Source organism: Cololabis saira, chromosome 9 (assembly GCF_033807715.1).
Source record: "Cololabis saira isolate AMF1-May2022 chromosome 9, fColSai1.1, whole genome shotgun sequence".
NCBI lineage: Eukaryota > Metazoa > Chordata > Actinopteri > Beloniformes > Belonidae > Cololabis > Cololabis saira.
In genome coordinates this window covers 36,501,382-36,523,764 of record NC_084595.1, presented here as the reverse complement: position 1 = coordinate 36,523,764, position 22,383 = coordinate 36,501,382, and the positions used below count along the sequence as shown (strand labels likewise).

Below are 22,383 nucleotides of genomic sequence, written 5' to 3'. Positions count from 1 at the left end.
TTGAGTCCTCTTTCGTCCTGTTCAGAAAAGGCATCAGACGCCTTTTCCCAAGTGAGTCTTTATGCTTGTGTTTGGCTTAAAAGGCTGAAGGTTCTTGTCACAGGTTTTTAAGTTCATACTTTACTTGCATACTGTGAGGCATTTGGGATGTTTTTAAATTGAAATAGTATGTGTCTGAGTTGCCTAAAAAATTTCAAGGTGAAAAATGTAATTGTAATAGACCCTAACTAGGACATAAAGTCAGATAAAAGCACAGATATTAAGTAAAGCTGAAATTAGGTTATCAGAGGAAAACAAATCACAGTTGAAAGTTTGGATTATTGATTTGTGTCATAATTTTAGGCAGCAGGAATACATATGAGGCAAAGAAAATGGCATATACTCAATGAGGCAAACATTTATTTTTGTATATAATTTCTGATTTAAAGACTCTCATGCCACAGAGAAACCAGCAACCACAGCGTATGGCAGATGACGCATTGCAGAGAGATTTGAAGGCCAATCGAAACCATGCTCTGTTTCTGCTCAACGATCACTGTAGTTGGGAGAGAGGAGGATGGTGGAGGGGAGCTGTCATATTTCCCTAGAAACATGAGGGAGAGAATCCCATGTGGTTGAATAATAATGTGACTGCCCCTCACTAGCAAGAAGGTGGGATGGGTAGCACAAAAGAGAAGGAGGGGAAGTTCACATGGGTCACTGGTGCCACCCAAAGCTCTGCAGTGGCTTATACCCCATGAAATGATCTTGTGGGTGTATATATATGTATATGAGCTGTGTTTTTAATTAAAGTTATGACTGTAGAGCACTGAGGGGCTTGACTTCAGGATGTGGTGGTGATGCGGTTGTCAGTCGTCCTCAGATGGCTCACAGGCCACTGAGAAGCGCATACTGTATGCCATCATCGTAGCTCAGAGGTGCCATTAGTGCATATCCCTCCCAAGATGTGAACCACATTTATACCAAATATTGTAGGCCAGTATGAAGACATTAAGCATGTTTGAACTGGTTTGTTTACTAGTATTTATGTAGATACCAGTAGCAGCCCAGGGCTCCGTCACTTGCTGATAAATGCCAGCTTGTGTTTTTATTGTTGTCAATTTCAGATTACACTTTTGAAGCCACAAGGTATAATTTTTTCTTGTGGAGAGAAATGTCAGGGGTGGCTGTCTCTTCTAATGAAGGACTTGGAAAATCATCTTGAACATTGTGTTAGCCTCCCATGGTAAGGTTTCTCAAATGCAGAACCAAATGTTAGCTGGCAGTTTTGGTATTCAAACATTGATTACTTGCTCAAGTTATTACCCATTAATATTTTAATGCACCAACAGCTGGAGCTGTTTGTGCATAAAGGATTTTAGAAATGACGACTATTAAACCACGATTTTTAATAGGTAAATAGTGAGTACCTTAAGGCCTTTTTGTCCACAAATTGGTGTGCACTCAGGTGCACTGATGTTTTTGATGATGCTCCAATTGTCATGTTGGTGGGTTATAGAAACAACTAATGGAATTGGTCAAATCTGTAAACAATTATTATTTGAGACTAATTTCCATCGATCTATCCATTATTTGTACCCATTACTCGTATTTAGTGTTACAGGGATTAAAAAAAATAGATAGATAGATAATTATCTTGGGGTAACTGATATGCATAGTCCAGCATTTTACTTTATTAATCTGGATTCATCTTTTTGTTTGTTTGCAAGATTTAAGTCTTATGCACATGCAGACTGCATACCTAAGATTATAATAATAGATGTGACACCAGAGAAGCTGTATGAAAGAACCCAAATGTGTATAACAGTTGGAGTAGAAATAGTTGCAGCGTTTTCACATATCTGACAGAATTTCAACTGTTAACTTAAAGGAGCTTGAGGCTCCTTTTAAGAAATGAGACTCTCTAGCGCCATCCTTCGCCACGACGGCCGTCTGGGGTACTGCAGCCAACAGTGAAGCCGGCACGGGAGAACGGGGAGAACGTGCATGCAGCGTCATGTGACGTCACATCCGCAGGACAGCGCGGGAAATTCGGGACCGAATTGCAGCACATTTTGCAGCACACAGCCTGTTCAAGGCAACGGAGAGATACACTAGAGGGCTCATTCTTTTTGGTTTGGAACGCTTCATCTGATATTATTACTAGAAAACTTAAAATGTATACGGATTTTTTTCATAAATCCTGCCACAATCCGGCCTCAAGCTCCTTTAAAAATGGAATTTAACAACTTTTTTTTGCATCTCTAGTGTACTTGTTTGTTTGTATTCAGCAAAGTCCTGAAAGAAATGATCCATGATAAGATGATCACGATGCTCATTAAGCTTAAGAGTGAAACAGACCTTAATTTGTGAAGTGGTATCTGGCTTCAAATTGTTTATTTCTGTTGTGACACTTATTTCGTTGGTGATTATTTAAACACTGACTGCTATTGCCTCAAAAATGCTCTGGTGAAAATATACATCAAAGAGAAGCAGCTGAACTGTTGCCTGTTCAACCGCTAAACTCTTAAACGCTCCATCTGACTTCAGAATGAGCTCCTGAGTTTACTGTTGTTATGGAGTTACTGAGTGTCTTATTGAGTACTTAGCATTATAGTTGTAGTCAATCATTAATTTAGCTGTGAAGTTACAGATAATCCAAAAAGCAAGTCTGTCCATCCATGTCATCATTGTCATTATGGGCCCCACTTGAGACAAAGCTGTAGCTCTGCAGGCCTCTGCCCCACTGAAAAATGGCTAGAAATGCTGTATGCATGTGTGTGTTTTTGTGCTCAGGCGTAGTTGCAGGGAGCCTGTGAATGTATGTGTGCGTCAGTGTGTTTCTGTCATTCTACTTCAGTGAGCGGCCTGCTGGTTGCAGACAATCCCAGCCTTTGTGCACATGTCCTGCTGCCATTCTCTATACTGTACTGAATGCACTCTGGGGAGTGAAGCGTGTGAAAATCCCACCCATGCCCACCTAAAGACTGTGTGAAAGGCAAAACAAAAAAAAGAACACTCTTGTGTATGAGTGTGTAGGTTGGGAATTGGTGGGTAAACGAACACTCTCCGCAACATCCGCTCTCGGTGTCGGACATCATAGAGATTAATTGATGGAAATATTAGCCTTGGGTATTTGATTAGCTAAATCTACTGATGGTAATATCAGCCTTGGTCTGGGTACAGAGTGTGCAACGTATTTTGTTCCTGAAAGATTAGCTCTGGTGTCACAAGGACCTGTTTAATGTTTAGTCATCATTTTGTGGGGTTCAAAATCACTGTGCATCTATTATTCTGTTATCCCCGCATCGAGACGCCTGATGTATGTTCTGACCCTCTTACATGCAACTGCTCAATTACATTTACTGAAGTCTAGCACATCTCTCAAGTCTTATTCCCAGTAAACTAAATGCATTAAGTTTCAGTCTGGATAGTCACCTTGTGGTTTAAACATATAATACAGAGGTATTAATACGTTTTTCCACAACAGATTCTTTATTTGTCTTTTGTTTCATTTACTGGGGAACCTATGACCCAACAAATGACCTCTAGCACAGGACATTAGATTCATCAGCACTGTGGCGACCCATCTGGTTCTCTGCCAGTGCCATCTCTCTACAGGGTTTATGAACCATAAATGTCTTTAGACCACTCTCCTAGTGTAGAGTTTTACATGCCAATGGTTGACATTTACTGAGACCATATACAAACATCAATAATCGACGAGCTAAATTTGAGTGCCTTTTGTCTAGCCCTGTAGTAATTATTTAATAGAGAGGAACGGATACACATTTATGTTAAAGACAGTAATTGCCTCGTGTATACATTTTATATTTGGTTTTTGATTACATTTGTATTTGTTATTGATGATCATCTAAACAGAACCTGTTTTTTATTAAGATCACGTTTTCACGTTTTAATGAGTCTGGTACAGTACCATGAAAGCATTGCCATTGATGTCGTTAAACGGGCAGCACGGTGGCTTAGTGGTTAGCACTGTTGCCTCACAGCAAGAAGGTCCCCGGTTCGACTCCCAGGCCCGGCAGGGGTCTTTCTGTGTGGAGTTTGCATGTTATCCCTGTGCTTGCACACATTGTCTGATTTTTAAAGAATGTATTTGCAAATTGTAGTGGAAAATATGTATTTGGTCAATAACAAAAGTTGATCTCAATACTTTGTTATATACCCTTTGTCGGTAATGACAGAGGTCAAATGTTTTCTGTAAGTCTTCACCAGGTTTTCACACACTGTTGCTGGTATTCTGGTCCATTCCTCCATGCAGATCTCCTCTAGAGCAGTGATGTTTTGGGGCTGTCGCTGGGCAACATAGACTTTCAACTCCCTCCAAAGATTTTCTATGGGGTTGAGATCTGGAGACTGGCTAGGCCACTCCAGCACCTTGAAATGTTTCTTACGAAGCCACTCCTTCATTGCCCGGCCGGTGTGTTTGGATCATTCTCATGCTGCAAGACGCAGCCACGTTTGGAAGGAGGTTTTCACTCAAAATCTCACGATACATGGCCCCATTCATTCTTTCCCTTACACGGATCAGTCGTCCTGGTCCCTTTGCAGAAAAACGTCCCCAAATCATGATGTTTCCACCCCCATGCTTCACAGTAGGTTTGGTGTTCTTTGGATGCAACTCAGCTTTCTCCTCCAAACATGACAATTTGTGTTTCTACCAAAAAGTTCTATTTTGGTTTCATCTGACCATAACATTCTCCCAATCCTCTTCTGCATCATCCAAATGCTCTCTAGCAAACTTCAGACGGGCCTGGACATGTACTGGCTTCAGCAGGGGAACGTCTGTCCCTGCAGGATCTGAGTCCCTGGCAGCGTAGTGTGTTATTGATGGTTCCTTTGTTACTCTGGTATCAGCTCTCTGCAGGTCATTCACTAGGTCCCCCGTGTGGTTCTGGGATCTTTCCTCACCGTTTTGGTGATCATTTTTACCACACGGGGTGAGATCTTGCGTGGAGCCCCAGATGGAGGGAGATTATCATGGTCTTGTATGTCTTCCATTTTCTAATAATTGCTCCCACAGTTGATTTCTTCACACCGAGCTGCTTACCTATTGCAAGTTCAGTCTTCCCAGCCTGGTGCAGGTCTACAATTTAGTTTCTCACGTCCTTTGACAGCTCTTTGGTGTTGGCCATAGTGGAGTTTGGAGTGCGACTGTTTGAGGTTGTGGACAGGTGTCTTTTATACTGATAACCAGTTAAAACAGGTGCCATTAATACAGGTAACGAGTGGAGGACAGAGGAGCCTCTTAAAGAAGAAGTTACAGCTCTGTGAAAGACAGAAATCTTGCTTGTTTGTAAGTGACCAAATACTTATTTTACAGAGGAATTTACCAATTAATTCAGTAAAAATCCTACAATGTGATTTCCTGGATTCTTTCCCCCCATTCTGTCTCTCATAATTGAAGTTACCTATGATGAAAATGACAGGCCTCTCTCATCTCTTTAAGTGGGAGAACTTGCACAATTGGTGGCTGACTAAATACCTTTTTGCCCCACATTATACCCATTAATTGAAGTTCTACTACACGGATCCTCAGTTTTAGACACAAATATGGACCCAACAAAGTCATTTCTTTGGTTTCTGCGGGATAATTGTAAATTGATCACTTGATCAACACTGGCAGCAGCTCTTACCATAACCAGTTGAAACATCAGTAAAATGATGGCCATATAAATGATGACGACAACATAAAAGAAACCCACAATGAAGGCTACAATATATTTCCAAACATATGGACTCAATAAAGCCTACATAAAGTGGTGGAAATGGATTTCAAATCATTTAACAAAATGCTAGCTGTCATTTCAGTGGTTTGAATGCAAACAGACGAAAAAGCCATTAGGAGTTTTGTTTTCAGGATAGAGTCTAATGTGCGCTCTGAAAACACTTGGAGACTAAAATGATGTGACTCTAAACTGTTTGTTTAATTGTTCGTAGTATTAGTAGTTGAAGTTTTTTTATTGTGCCATTATTTATTTCCCTGCATTTCCTGCTAATCTTCAACCCTTGATAAACTAACAAGCAGAATATGCTTTGGTAGTATGCTGTTTGGAGCATTCTGTTGTGTCTTAACACGTTGCCAGTAGTGAAGAAACAAGACATGATCTTAGAAAAAGAAATTGTTGTTGTAAGTAAATCTAGATGGATTTCTAAACGATTTTCTTAACAAACAATTTGGAGTTCAGCATTCTACAGAAACATTCTTCTCAAGCTGAAGGCATGCAACATTATTGGCAATCTTCCCAGGAGTCAATGTCCCAGCACATTTATGCCAAAATCAGATTATCCATTGGTCAGAGAAGTATGAACAGCACAGAAGCTACATCTCAGCAACTGGAGGCCTTACTGAGCTTTTAAAATGTTGAACACACAACTATGACTTGTTTGGAAGGGCTGCCGAGAAAAGGTCTCAAAAAAGAACATGGAAGCATGACTCACGTTAACAAAATTACATGTGACAAAGACCTCTTAAAAAGAATGTCCTATGGTCATGAGACCAAGGTAGAGTTGTTTGGTATTAATGCCCGGAAACATGTTTACGCCAACCAACACAGCATTTCGGTAGAAATGTCTTGGGGTTGTTTTGCTGCCACAATACCTGAGCCCCTAGCAGTCAGTGAGAGGACCATGGACTCCTGTATATTTCTGAGTATTAAAGAGGCAAATGTCAGGTCATCTGTCTGACAGCTAAAGCTTGGCTGAAGTTGGGTCATAAGAGTGAAAAATGATTCAAAGTTCTGGAAAGGCCTCATCCAACCTCAGTTCATTTGTGTTGTGGAACGGAAGCTCAATAACCAGAACGTGTGTCTTTAAAACGGAACATTATTCTCCTCAAACAAGCTGCAGCTTACAAACGGGAGAAAATAACTGATCTAGCCTCGACATCTTCAGCACGCAGTTCGAATCAAAGTTAGCGGTTAACACCCGCTCGATCATTTCCTGTAGACTTCAAAATAAAAGCATTTCCCTTTGAAACCGGAAATAGGGTATTTTCAGTACAATCTCGATACTAATATAAGAATATTGACCATTTAACGTTTATCAGGACATGTTCACTTTACTGTAAATAGATGTAAATAAACTGTAAATACTAAATGTAAATAAACTGTAAATACTGTAAAAAATGTAAATAGTGCATCTTACACATTTTAACTTACAGATTTAAGTAAACATGAATTATCTGTTTCAATCCATTTTAATAAAACAATTCACAACAATTTGAGATGCTGCTTAAGGACCTTCAGGGAGGCGTGAATAAGCAGATGCCCAAAAGCCTCAATGAACTGGGGCAGAATTGCTCTGCAACAATATAAGAAACTGATGAAGTCATACAAGACGCAACTACATTAAGGTATTCCTCCCAAAAGTGGATCTGCAAGCTATTAAATGATGGGGGTTCTATTTAGCAATCTCCCCCCGCCCTTATTTGGCTTCTTTTTGGTAAATTAAGCAATTAGAAGAAAGTAATTTGTTGTTGTTCCGATGTAATATTGTCTGATATTCAAATCTACTGCCACATTATGATTTTTATTATGCTTTACACACACAACAACGATGAACAGAGGAGTGCTAACTTTTGCGCATGATTGTAAAAACAGTTTAATCGTAAGTCAACATGCAGCGTTGCCAAGTGGAGGCCTGTGTATGAAAGGCAGAATTTGATTACAAAGACAGGCGCAGCTGTGTTCGTCCTAGATTTTTTGACGAGAGCTTTTTTTTTTTTTCTTCAGTGTCTTTCCTGTTTTCTCGTCTCCTCCCTGTGATTCATATTTGAATAGATCCCTCACATGGAGCTCATCATCGTCAATAAGTAACTCATGTACATGTTGTTTTGCTGCATAGCATATGAAGGTTCAGGAGACGGATGTGGGAACAGTAGGCTTGGGTGGAAGCCTAGTCATGTCCCTTTGTGTCCAACCACAACACAGGATGTGGTGGATTCTAGTTTGGATGCATGTGCATAAGCAAATAATGAATACGCGGCCACATTTAAACTGAACACACAGGACATAGGTGACCTCAGCCATGTGAGGCAAAACCAATAGGTAAAATATCCATCGTCCTTTTCAGTCCACCACTGAGGATATTATTTGTTTAGCCACAGGGGCGGCCTCCTGCTGCTCCAACTAAATGCCAAGCTTCACCATTATTGAATTAGAGCTTGGCTGTGTTGGGTGTCCTCGCAAGTCATTTCTAAAAGTAATGAATGCTTATTTAGCAAGTTTGTTTAAGTCTTTTATTTACAACACCAATATTTTTATCTGCCTTTAAACAACACTAATGTAATACTGTAAATGGTGTCCACATTACTGTTTCGTTTCTGTCTCCGGTGTCAGTTCATTTTTTTTTTTTCAAACTCTCTCCTCTTTCTGTTTCTCCCGACATCCATCCACCTGTCTCCCGGGTCTGTTTTGGTATTGGCTTGCATTTGCGGCCTCACTCCTGAGCATGTAGACGTGGTCTCTTTTTCCTTTAATTGGTTCTCTGTATTCATGAGGTGTTGCAGAGAGAGGCAGGGAGGCTGCAGGCAAAGCCGACTCGCAATGAGCATCAGTCCACAGCCGAGATATGGATGGACTCCTACTGAGAGGCTCCTTATAATCAGAGTGTCACTTAACGTAAAGTGATACTGGAGCTGAGGTGAAGTCAAAGGTATAAAGAAAATGAACACAGCAAGAAAGGGTGATTTACCAAATCGATAAATAACATCAAGGATGCGGGAGACAGCGAGACCTCTCTTCATGAGGGGCCTTCGCCTGAGGGCAGCGCTTGTGAAAGTTCATGTTGTGTGGCTTGTACGTGTCTGCACACTTCTGATTTATATCCATAAGTATTGTGTTATTGCTGTTTTTCCTCATTCAGTGGGTAAACGTTTGTATTCCACACTTCTTGCTAGTATAAGTGTACGTGCAGTCCTTTTGTTTGTGTCGTCCTGGGCATCGTTAGTGATGTGTTTGTGTGTCCTGGTGTGTTTTTGCGTATTCATCCTGTCAGGACAACAATGAGCCTTCTCTCCCCACCTCCTGTCTCCTCCCACAACAAAGCAAGTCTCAGTTTGTTTATTGTTTTGCCCACCTTGTTTTTTTTCTTTCAATTGTTCTGAAAGTTCCCACTGTCTCCCCTGGCGTAGCGGCATTGGAATTGTCTCTCCTACTGTATTGCTTACTAATTTTACTTTTCAGATATTACAGTGAACAAATGCTTTGTTAGAGGAGAGAAATTAAATGGGACGTAAAATTCAACCGATGGATTATCTCAGATCCGTCACTGCCAGGTGTTTTCTCTCTTGTGTGATGTGTCCCTCACTATTACACGTTTTCAGGATGGCCTCCTATACTTGTGACGGCTGGTTTTCTCTCACGCATCTCCTTGTACATCATAATGACAGCAGCCTGGAAAATCATTTCTCTTCTCTCCTCTTCATCTGTGTTTGTGCAGGCCTGCATTTGTGTGCATTAGTCTGCCTGTGTGCATTTCATTTATAAATACCAGACCTGATTGACAGTTTCTAGTGTTTGGCTTTGGCAGCTTTTATTTGTTGCAGTCAGCGGGCTTTTGCTGAAGAGCGGACGTTTTGAGGTTCCTTGTCTGTCAGTGTGCGATGGCTGCAGGGTACTGTGGTGGTTTTGATTCCAGCTCATGGAGCCTCTCCTTTCAGGATCTATACACGCTGCATATGTGGGTCCCACAGGCTGCCTTTCTGAACCGTTCTCTTCCCATAGGGTCATGGGAAGATTAAACACGGTTAATTTTTTTTAACTGGTGATTTGTATTCGTTGTTGTGCAATGGAACATTACAGTTTTGTGTAAAGCCAACCTAGCTCGTCAAATGTGCTGTTTGTGGATTAGATGAGTGCAATGCTGTGTGCTTTTTAAGTTGATTAAGGGAAAAGTTCAATCTTACTGAAAAGGTTCATTGAAGTTCAAGGCACGTGCTGTACTGATGTTGATGTGGCAAGTTTATCAGCTGTTGCCCTCAAAATAGTTCAGCACAACATAACAGCTGAACGTTACACAGCTTAAGCACAATTATGAAGTGTAAAAAACAGGTTTCTGAGCCACAGTAAAATCTCTCACACTCTCTATTGTGATAATTATATGTGAGAATGTCACATTGACAGTTGTTTTGCTGCTTGGAGTTTCCCTGACTGCAAAAAGCCATTTATGTTTGAAAAAGGCTGCTTTAAGACACAAGGTGACTAATGGCCTATCACTCTCACACCCAGCTTTTCTTGCAGCTTGCATCAAGGCACAACAAGGCAGAACTTCAATCTGCATCAAGGAAATAGCTTCTTGCTCTCTTGACGTTTTATATACTGTGCTGAATACCTATTATATATCTTGCAAGGTGCAAAAGGTAAATGGAAGAAATTATTACATTGTGTATTTCTGAAAATCCCCTGAACTATAAGAGATAAGTTTCCATGCTAATAATTCAATGAATAAGTGTTTGCATAAAACGTTGAATTAGAAACACATCGTAAGGAACTTTGCAGAACTTGAGCAAGATTAAAAAGATCCCATATAAATGTACATCCTTTATTCAGACGCTCAGAAAACATTGTAGATCTTTCCTTCCTTGCTCCCTCTTCTCTGCCCAGTGCCCTGAATGTGTCAGCATGTGCACTAAAATGATAGCCAGACAGCCGGAAGGCTAAGTATTTTACAGTTAAAGACAATTTGAAAGGGAATTGTAAAGTCAGGAAAAGGATCATTTTTGCCCTTTAAGGAACCCAAATGTTCACAGTTGTAATACACTTGCCATAACTCCTCACATATAGTGAAATAAAAAGCCAGAAATGACAGACCTTTCTAAAGTACAAACATCTAGAAACACATTGCATGACATTAACTAAAGTCGTGTTTCTTAAAATCAGTCATTTATAATAAGGCCTTGGGAATTGAGCCTGAACTGAACTTGAAAATAACCTTTTTGGTTTATACTTCAGTAAACCTCCTCAGTAATATATTTGGCCTTTGATGCAACAAGTTTAGTGAAAGTATTTGGAGCACTGCCATACAAGGTTTTTCTATTTTACTGAGTTTGATAGATGAGTGTTTTATTCACTTATGATCACTTAATCACAGCCTGAACTGAAGGAATCTAATCTGAGTCCCCCAGTAATGCAGCGTGTTGTATAGTCTTAAAAGCATGCACGTTAACTGGCTGAGGGAATACCCCACTGCAGCATGACTGAGTTAGATAAATGCTGCTTCTAATATTTCATGACATTTTGAAAATGTTTAGGGTCAATATTCAGTATACTAGCTTTGTTTTGCCACCCCTTTTTTGGTTGGCAAATGAAGTTAGAGAACTGATTGCATTTATAATATACTGACTATTGTTGGTTGGCCATAATGAGTAGGAAGCTGTTATTCAACACAACATAAAGCTTGAGGCAGTTTGGCTCTTTTCTCCTCACCTTGATCTTTAACCGGCATCACCGTCCTTATATGTGATCTTCCTCCTTCATGTTGATTCAGGTGGCTAAACTGGGCCAAGCAGAACAGTGTCAATGAAGTTCAGACATCTGGACGTGTAGCCATACAGAAAACACACAAGTTTTTGTTTTTGTCAAGCACAGTTTTTAACAGCTGCCTTTGTTTATTTGACTAACATCCATATATGTTCTTCACTTCAATAATACTGTATGGTGTTTCTGTTAACATTTAACTACATATTATATGTGATTTTTTTTTTCCTTTCAACAATTACCATGAATTGCTCTTTGTTTCTCTGTATTTCCTCTACCTGGAACCTACCCAGTGCCCTTCATGCGTGCCAAGTCAAAAACGACTTGTGATTGTCGCTGAGAAAGTTGACCCAACCCTGACAGATGGTGATCTTTGCAAAATATTTTGGCATAAAGTCAGAAAGGGGCAAAGACAGAGATCAATTGTTAGACAATTTCAGTTTACACAAAGTACTTGCTTTAAGCTTGCTGAGTAAAGAGACAGAAGACAGAGACAGAAATGTAGCCAAGCATGTAGAAAACCTGTTATCACTCATCAGGTTTTTTTGTTTATTTTTTCTTCTTCTTTATCTTGTAATGTGTGTACATATGACAGCATAAGGATGTAAAAACAAAAATTGTGCTTGTTTTGACGGATGACCAACTGAATCTGTGGTGAGGCTAGGGAAAACCATAAAAGTGTGTGCTTGTGTCTAAATTACTATAAAAACAATCAGGAAAAAGGGGTGTTTTTGTTGGAAATGTTCATGTGTGTGTGTTTGTGTGTGTTGAACGTAGGAGGGATAAAGAGTTGCCAAAATCCAGCAGCCTCATTCTCCTGTGGATTCCATCTGTCTGTCTGTCTGTCTCTGTCAGATGGAGTCAAGTTTCCTCTGTCAGGCGAAGGTTGACAGCCAGACAACAAGTCCATCTGGACAATCTGCCAAAGTGTTCACATTCAAAGAAGACATATGATGTAGTAAAATCCCACAAGACTTGTAAAGTAGTATCTTCTTCCTGAGAACACCTTTGATGGGCAACATTAGGTATACTTCACTTTTGATGTGGATTGTAATGTTGTGATGTCATTTTAAATAGAACAGAAGTGCAAGATGATGCCTTTTTTAAATATCTTTTTTTCTCGAGTGGAATAAAATCCCTGTTTTCCATATTCATGGGAAAAGAGTTTATTGTGCTAACAGACATATCAATAGCATAACAACTGCAAAATTCAGCACTCTCACTCCATAATGACCGTGAACGTCACCTGCAGTAATGCCTCCATTCATTTTAGCTGTTAAAGGGATGCTGGAGACCTCAGCTGTGTGATGCACTTAGAATTGAGTGATGACAATAATAATACATTTTTTTATAAGGGCCTTTCAAGGACACAAGTTGGCAAATTAAGTCGTCTCCCATTTCATTTATTTCTTCCTCTCTCTCTCTCTGCATGCACTGCTGTAACTCGGTCTAGGCTGTTTGGTGTTGTACACGTGGGCCACATGTGTTGGAATGTGCAATTGGAGGGATTGGGCATTGATGAATTGGTGTAGATTGGTGCAACATTTGTAGTTGTCTGGACTCTGTACTGGCCTGTTGTGGTCAGGAGAGAGTTGAGCCAAGAGACAAGACTCTTTGTTTTCCAGTTGATATGTTCCTACCCTGGCTCGTGGTCATGCACGGCAGTAACCAAAAGAGGATGAGAAAAAAAATGCAGTCATTTAGGAGGGACTTGGAGTAAAGCCACTGCCCCTCCACATGAAAAGGAGTCATTTGAAGAGGTTTTGGCATCTGGTTAGGATGCCTACCTGTTTTGGGCATGTCCAACAGGGAGAAAGCCCCAAGGAATGACATGCTGGGGAGATTACCGGTATATGTCAAGGATGAGGGAATATCCCTTGCTGAGTGAATATCTCACTGCAGCACGCCTTGGTGTCCTCCCTGAAGACCTGCAGAAATCGGCTGGGGAGAAGGACTTTTGTGCCTCTCTGCGCTGATGTGATTTGGGCAGCTGGGCCTCACAAATGAAATTCTGAATATTTAGCATATTTATGAGACAAGTTGTTAATTGTGCTAACATAAATATCACTCTAAGCTGTTAAGAACTGTTGTGACGTCTGCCTTATGTTTAGAGGGTTTTTAACTTGGAAATTAGGGCGTTTGAAATAAAACGTTTCCATACCTGAGCCGTAGAGCCGTTGCCTGCCAACCTGCAACCTGCTCAACCCAACAATACCTCCGATGTAGCTGGTAAAGCCCTGTTGTTTGGGCAAAAAGATTAGAAGAGCTCAATATAAATGCAGTCCATTTACAATTTCCCAGGAGAGATGGGCTGGACAACAGCTGGATGGGCTGGAGTATTTTCCTTTTCTCTTCCACAGTTTTTACAATCATGACCACGTGTGAACATGACATAATTCTGCGTAAGGCTACAATGTTTCGGTCAAATGTGTTTCTCCATATCATACACAAGAAACCTACGCAACCACCACCACCGCGGGTACCTGTTTTTTTTATCCTACCTGTAATGTTTCTAACACGGCTGTGTCCTCCGGCAAACATCGCTGACGGTGTCAGCCGGATAAGAATTTCATGAGGGTAATCATGTGGGAGCAATAGAATCATGAATCTGTTTCGTGCCCCAGGGTTTGGCCGTGTCCAGACTGACAAGTCAGCATTAAACAATGCTGCCTTTTCACTCTTTAAAGCTAAGCTGACGAATGCATGGTCACTAAAAACAAAGGGCGCAGGGCAAACAAATGAAAGCTCATCTGCCAAAAAAGTTTTTAGCTTGTCATACTTTGATACAGAGATGCAAGAGAGTGTTCACACTTTGAGATATAGTAGTTCATATGAATAATAACGGCTTACTCAGCGCCGCTTCTGAAAAATTGTTTCTTGTAGTGTCATCATATTTCCAATTCAACGTTCTGGTGTTTGATGGACCTCCAAAATCATTGATGTACCACCGAAACATGCTGCTCTAGATCTTTGATTTAAGGAAGTGCATACAAAAAAGCACAGATAGATATACAATCCATGATTTAAGTTATTCATTTAAGAAGAATAAAATAGTAATTATTAAAGCAACTGGAGCTCAACAAAGTCAAATTACTGACTACTTGTTTTAACTTGTTTATGTTTTGGAATCTGCTGTAAGCGGGGTTATTTATGTCCACGTGTTGGCAGCTCGTGTTAGTGCTTCACCACTTTGCTCTTAAACAAATAAACCTTCAGACACGTTAGTTAACAGTGTTGCAGACGATTGATTGGCACTTGTTGTTGACACTCGGGCCTGAGTTGCTCCACCGGCTTGTATCGACTTTTGCATGTTTCACAGAAGCTTCAGCCAGCAGACAAATCCCACAGACATCGGAAAGTGGCGTCTCTTTTTCCCCCGTCTGTGGATTTATAGATCGCTTTGTTTTTATATTATAATTGAGGTTAAACATCTGGATATGACACATTGTTTTTGTTGAAATATTCCCTATAGTTGGTTGTTTGAGATGGGTTTTTTTTTACTTGTAATAAAAGCTCTCAGCACTCACCACTTTCTCCTCCTTTTACTTACGCTCTTACTCCGTCATTGAGTGTCTTTGTCGTGTCCTATTTTAATGTGCCAATCATTACTCCACTTCCTGCTTCGTCTTTGTCAACCTGTCGTCCTTGTCATCGCTCACCTTCCCTTCCTTTCCTCTTTCCAACTATTCTCCTTTGCTTTTATCAGTCAGATATAAGAAATCCACTTTTTCTGTAAAGCACCTGAGGGTAGAAAAAAAAGTTTAAAAAAAAAGATCACTGCCTTGACAAGTGTTTCCCATCTCAACTATACTTTATTGCACTGAAGCAAATAATTGATGAAGAAAACCTTTTCGCTTCCATCCAACCACATTCACACTGCGCTATACTACACTGCAGTCTTTAAAAACTAATGTCACTGACACTAAATGGGATTTATAAAAAAGAAAATAAAAACACTATTGTATGCTATCATTTTTTAACGAACTCGAAGATGTTTGATTCACTCAGGAATACAAAACATCTCTTGAAGCTGAATGTCTTAGAAAGGCTTTCTTCATCCAAACCAGACAGTTATTATATCAGTGTCAAACTTGATGCGTTAGCTGTCTTAGATTAAAAGTCAGGAGAATATTAGAAATAGTAGGACTCATCCTCTGGGTGCTTTACATATTTATTTGTCATGACAATCCATCTGATAAATGTTGGAACACTTTTGGTTTAACTTGTCAACCTCATGTCGTGCTAGAGATGTTTGGGAATCCCCAGTCCATAAAAGTCGGCTTTAGTCATCGGGGGATCACGGGCGTCTCACCATAACGGTACACCAGTAATTAATCAGAGCCTGTAATTCTGAACCAAGTGATGTAACAATAGCTCCACTTCACGCTCCCCTGCCCCTGTCTGGGTACGTTGTCTCACTCTCAGGTGGCAGAGACTAACTTGATAGACCAATGTTTTTGTAACTGATAGGGATGAAGGCCAAAGTGTGAAAATAATACGCAGGATTGACGTCGTGGCTCTGTTATTTAGAGTTTTGTTGTAATCCCCAAAGAGCATCTTGATCCCTTCCAGACTTTGTTGTCTCTTCTAGGGAAATGCTGCTTTGTTGAAGGCCACGAGGTGCTTCCAACTAAATATTTACTTTGTCATTAGAAAGGTTAACGAGAGGTTAGAACCTCACTTGATTTTTTTTTTCCCATGAGTGGATTTTTGGCATTGTAGGTTTATTTTCTTGCTTTCTTCTTTTTCTGTATCTTAACACACACTAGTATGGCACTTACACAAGTTGGGAAGTGTATGCGTGTGCATGTGTGCATGTGTGTGCATGTGTGCGTGTGCATGTGTGTGTGTGTGTGTGTGAGAACTAGTTGTTTCGGGCCCCGATGATGAGGAAGATGCATCCTATCCCCATTAGTGTTAGCCTAGATCTGTCAGAAGCTTGTTGGGTTACTGCCTGGTAAAATCTCAACCCTGAGGAACAATATGATGGGCCAAACACTCACACACACAAACACACACACACACACTTGTGCGAAGCATACTCCAGACGACACGCTGTTCCCTGGTCTGGCGCACACGCTCGCACAGACCCAGCGGTAGCCTAAAAATCTCACATCCATGTACGCACACACATACATGAACAAACTTTGATCCTGAGCTACCGCGTAACTGTCGGGAAGCGTTTTACCTCCAGTTTGTTGTTTCCACTTTGTCACTGCTCAGTTTTGATAGACACGTCTCACAAACAAACCGCAACCCTGGTCGGCCCCCCTAACACCGTTTTACCTTGACATCTCAATCACCTCATGTTTACACGTCAATTCTTTTCCTACGCGTCTGTGGTTTTAAGGTGAACCGAGCACATTGAAGGTAATTAACCCAAATATATTACCATGCATGGCCAGTATTGCATATCCGTCCTGATCTTCACTGATCTCACTGTGAAATCAATAATGGAAGATGGATATGAACGGAGATTAGTGCTGCTGCAAGCACAGGCTGTTCATCATTCAAGTAATTTAATGGCAAGCACAATTTTACTTCAAATCTTTTCCAAAGAGCTATGTAGTTCCTCTCAGGAATTATTTATTGCCTTGGATAGCTACTTAGATATGCATCTTTATTGCACTCCTCCATCGCTACAACACTTTAACACATTATACTAGTACCTGTTGGGCTGTTCTTTGCAGCAATCTCTGTCTTAGCTAAATTCAAAGCTGTCCTACATTTTCCTCGTGCTGCGTAGCTGCTGTGGAGTGAGGGCCCTGACAATAGATAACAGCCCTCTGTGCTCTCCTTCATCATCTTTTAACATAGCTTCTAATTAACATCTCCATCATTAATTTGCTGTGACACAGCCCCTCTCTATCAAACCACCCGGCCAGACGGTTATCTCAAAGCCCCCAAACCAACTTCAGTCCATCAACTTCAGAGATGGAAATCGTGTACAATCACGTCAGTTCACATGCGGTTGTGCTGTCTTTAAGCGCTTATTTCATCCATTTGCATGCCTTTTTCATGTCTGCATTTCAGATATCCTTTATTTTCTTTTCCTCCTTCTGCTCTCCTTGCCGGTTCAAGGAGTTCAGTGCCATTATGAGCATTCAGTGTAACAGCACCGAGTGCACTTTGGTTTGCTATGAATCAGCCCTCCTCATTCTGCGACTCCCAGGAACCATTTCATATATTACAGCTATTTTCTCAATGATGAGTGCTGATAAAGTGTCTCGACATTACACCTGCTCATGCGGGTGGATTATTTTTCAGTCTTTGTTTCTGATGGGGTGATGATGACGATGATAATAACAGTCCAGGGATGTTTGCCCTTGCTTTTTCGTGGCTGTCTGTGCAGACAGCCACTTCTCTCAAAAAATAGACAAGAGGCTTTAAGGTGAACTAAGGATGAGCACATAATAATTACACTGTACTTAGGACTAAATTATCATTCCATTTTTTTTTTTTTATAAACATGTGCACTCAAAAATATTGGTCTTAAAATCTTAAATCCTGAATCTTAACTTTATATGGTATTTTACATCATTGACATTCTTCTACTGGAGCTACATTCTCTTTTAGTGTGATATCAGACAGTGTCGACACACTTCATCAGTCTTCTACTAGGCGTTTAATGATTCCGGGTCTGAAACTAGGTAACCAATTTCAGGGAAGAAAAAAAGTAACACTTCCTAAAGCCCCAGAAGTTTATATTGTTCTTTTTTTCAACTGTTTTATGTACAGGATATGTATATTCTTCTTTTTTTTATCATATTTTATATTTTTTATCTATTTCTTTTGAAGCAAATAAATGCATTATTTAGTCCGGTTTTGAGAAATATAGAACATGTTTGGTTCAAACTGCTTGATATGAATAAATGAAGACTGTGTGGCCCAATAACAGTTCAAAAGTAACGTTTCACAGCATAAAATCCCGAAAAAGTTTTCAGATTTCATCAGCTACAATCCATAATATCTTTAAGAACCTCAATGAATCCTCAGAAAGCTCTTAAAACACTTAGTTACTGGGTCAAGGCTGAAAGCTATTGGTTGATCACGTTTTTAGACTCCAGAAATGTTGCCTTCTCTGGGCACAAAGCCTTGAAAGCTAATAAGACTTGTGGAAAAATGTCCTCAGATTTGACAAACAAACATGTGAAACTCCTTATGGCAAGCGATGGAGATGGAACCATGTGGCCATGTGTTGCCATCTTATCTACCTGTTTTGGAGGAATTTGTGTTGCCACCCAGATACCTTTGTCTAGAAAGGGTTTGATTGCTGCAAGAAAATGTCAAACCACAATCTGTTGGAGATGCTTTCTTTTTCCTTTCCCTACATTGGTGTGTCTGTGTTAGCATAAAAAGCTGGCCTACCTGCTATCGCCATCTGATACAGGTTGAAAAAGTGAAATATTTACCAAAATAAATGCATCAAATGAAGACCTGAACTCTTAAGCAGCCGAAATCATTGCGTCTATATTTTGATTAGTATCTCAGCTTTTTTAGAAGCTGGGGCAGCAAATGATGCAACAAGCATCAACACCTTTTAAAGCAAGGCAAACTGGAGGAATTGTGGTGGTGGGCTTTCTTTCCCTGAGCATCTGGATGGCGACTTTGCCTTCAGTTTATTTTTGAGCGCTCTGATGGATAAGATTCAGAAATGGTACACGCTGTTCACAGAATACTAATAATTAATGAATGTTTTTATAGAAAGAGGAGGCCAGCAAAGCAAGTGTTTGCATTTATTCTTCATTGTTTTTGCCTCATCTTTTTCCATCTACTCCATTTTTTTCCTGATAAACTGCAAAACTTAAGTTTTCTCGTTTATTGAGTTGTTTACTCCCATCGCTCTTGTCTTTGTCCATGCAGGTCCAGGAAAACGTCTTTGTCGAGTTTAACCATGAGGAGCTTCTCGAGTTCTACAACAAGGTCTGTTATTTGGTTTTGTACGTGTGTTTGTTTGCGTCTGTTTTCGTTGTGTAAGATCCATACTGCATTTCTCCCAGATTGGCAGACCTTGGCCTGCCCACATCTGTCAGCCTGCCTGGCTGCCTGTTTCATACTTTCATACATATTGTTGCCTCCGTCTTTCTTTTTCTTCCTGTATTTCTCTCCCTCTGTGCTTGTGTGTGTGTCCTTCTTTATAACTTCGTTGTTTTGTTTTGTTTTACACACTCTGAAAATGGTCTTCTCTTTCTTTCAGCTTGAAATGGTGCAGGGGCAGTTGGATTCGCTAACTTGATGCCGGGTGCTGTGCTGCAACCACACCCACTAAGACACTGTCTTGTTAGTGTTGATGCTGACAGCTGTGCCAGCTGTTAAGAGTTCAAGCCATTCCAGTCTTCTTCTGATTAGAGAAATATGTCAAACATGAGGGAGGGAGTTTCTTTCCCTTCTGAACTCGTTTCCATTCATGTCTGTGCTCATTACTTAAAAGTTGTGATCTTTTCTTTTCTTTTTCCAAAATAAACGGGATGATCAAGCTCATCATGAGTAACTTAATGCTGTATTGTCCTAAACATGACTGTATAATGTTAGCTTTATCTGTTAAGATTTAAAAAAAAAAAAAAAGTGCCAACATTCAGTTGTCTTAAAAAAGAAAGTTATACCCTTAGGGAAAACAATTAAAAAGAAATTAACTCTCAACACTGATCGTGATTTCAAATAAATGAGTTTTGTGTCTTGAAGAGAGAACACGTTTTCCAGTTGTTATTGTATTAAACATCGCAGTGGATGTCAAATCCATCCAGGCTTTTGTTTAGTTTCGGCTCATTATTTCTCATTAAGACCAACTTGGACTGCTGATTCAACAGATGGAGCTCGGCGGTGCACAGCACCGGTGGCTTGATGGGTGTATTGATGTTTCCCTCATATTCCTATGTTGGTCCCAAAGAGTGTGTATCTGTACAGTGCATTTGTGCATCAAGTCTTCTTTTTCCCCAGTTTATTTCATTTTATTGAAAAAGATTGTGTGTGATTATAATTCTGTACACTGTTTCATGATTTAATACGTGGAATGTTAAGGTAAAGAGACTCTGTGCTTTTAGTTCTCTGCTAAATCACTGTTTCGTGAGGCTAATGAGTCTGAAAGATTCATCAGTTAGGCTTTTTTGTCACTATTTGTGCACTCTGCAGGATTGTTTATGCATCCCCAATTATCCCAAGGTCTTCATGAGCAAAGGTAACGTCAGTATCTTTGCTCGATGGTGGGAGAGTTTACTGGCAGAGAAAGAGGAAGCTGGCCAGTAGACCTACTTTCTTAAACCATATGCAAACATGTGATTAATTATTTAAGAAATAACGTGGACACAAAGTGGGCATAAATAGCTGGGCATCTGCTGAATTTTAGGCAGGAGGCCAGATTCTCAAACACTTGTTAAGAAACCGGTTACATTTGTTCGAGGAGAGACAGAAAATGGGCGTAAAAATACAGTACCAGTAAAATGTTTGGACGGATCTTTTTTTCCGTTCAAAGCGAACGAGCGTGTGTCCAAACTTAAGACTTGGACAACGCTAAAAGATGGCTCCCTTTCCTGGGTAATCCTATGCATGATAAAGTCTCTTGTAAACCACATCTGCTGGCTTGCAGCAGGGCGGCGGTGTGATTGGTTGTACCGGCGTCCCAGCTCGGCTTCTTGGGCGTAGGTGGGACATGCATCATGCTACTGCCTCGCTGACATTCAAGAATTGTTCCATACATTTCAGTTGAGGCTTTTTTTTAAAACTTTGTATGCCTCTTTTTATTATGCCTTTGGTAACGTACACCACACACACGCACACACCCAGAATGAGAGGACGGCCGAGGCGACTGCAACTGCTGCTGCTTTGCAAACACAGACAGGCAGTTTCAGTATTGATTAGCAAACCATGTAAGTATGAGATGACCATAGTACAGTCCATATTTATACTCACCTCTTATAAATAAAGTAACTTCAATAGCTCGAATATAATTCATTTGTTCATTCATTTATTTGTTTGCATCTGACCTTTAATGTGGCAAGCTGTTAATAGAATAGTTGACATGGCCACAAATACAGAAATACACTCCAAAACAAACAAACAAAATCCTTCCCACTTGCACCCAGTAAAACTGATAAACAGCTGCCACCCTCAGAAATACCAAAACTATTTGAAGATAGTGTAAAACACCCCTCGCTTCTCACGGGAGCAATGTCAAAGACTAAGTCACATTATTTTGGCTTAAAATCACCAACATACATTAATAACAAAGACGAAACGTGTGCTAAACCTGTAATATGGTACAGGATGATCACTCTTTGTCTTACTATCATAGACTTTGTCCTCATCTCCACTTTCACGCCTTGATCCTCTGTTTTATGTTTGTCTTTTTTAAACCTCAGTTGACTATTTTTGCCACCGTGTAAACTGCCTGCGGCCACAGAGAGCACCGTGTTCCACAGCATGGACAACAGATGGCAAGGCCGAGCAGAGATCGCTGCCTGGGAAAAAAAAAAAAAAGCAAGATGAGGAAAAAGAGCCTCACACATCATCACTCACACTGAGATCCGGCAGAACACGGCGCACCAGAGTCCCAGGGAAACGACAGCAGGAGTGTGTCCGTGTGTGTCTGGTGAGTTAGGTTTCTGCGTGTACGTGTCAAAGCTGTTGACATGCTCTGGCGGGTGTTATGAAACAAACTAAGTTGGTCTGGATTTCACACATACATAAACACTTTATTTTCCAGCAGCTAGTGGTTTGTACTGCTCTACAGCTTCAGTATGTCTAATGCACTCACCCCAGTATGTGGCTGTGGTCCTGTTTGGCCAGCAAAGATCCCAGAGGCAGATATGTGCCATCAAAAGGGCAACAATCAGTTGAGACAGCATTTTCACTATTTCTTTTCTAGTTAGGGCCCGAGCACTGACAGTGTGAAGGCCCTATTGTATCTGTA

The 22,383-nt window shown here is 40.5% G+C and overlaps 1 protein-coding gene across 1 annotated transcript in view; it reads left to right on the top strand.

Moving 5' to 3' along the window:
* The window catches only part of commd10 (COMM domain containing 10), a 62,181-nt gene extending 41,965 nt beyond the window's left edge, over nucleotides 1–20,216 (top strand). The window contains exons 6-7 of the mRNA XM_061730052.1: nucleotides 19,341–19,400; nucleotides 19,675–20,216. Coding sequence (XP_061586036.1) covers nucleotides 19,341–19,400; nucleotides 19,675–19,713 — 99 coding nt within the window. The 3' untranslated portion in view covers nucleotides 19,714–20,216. The remainder of the gene's footprint in view (nucleotides 1–19,340; nucleotides 19,401–19,674) is intronic.
* Nucleotides 20,217–22,383: the final 2,167 nt, after the last annotated feature.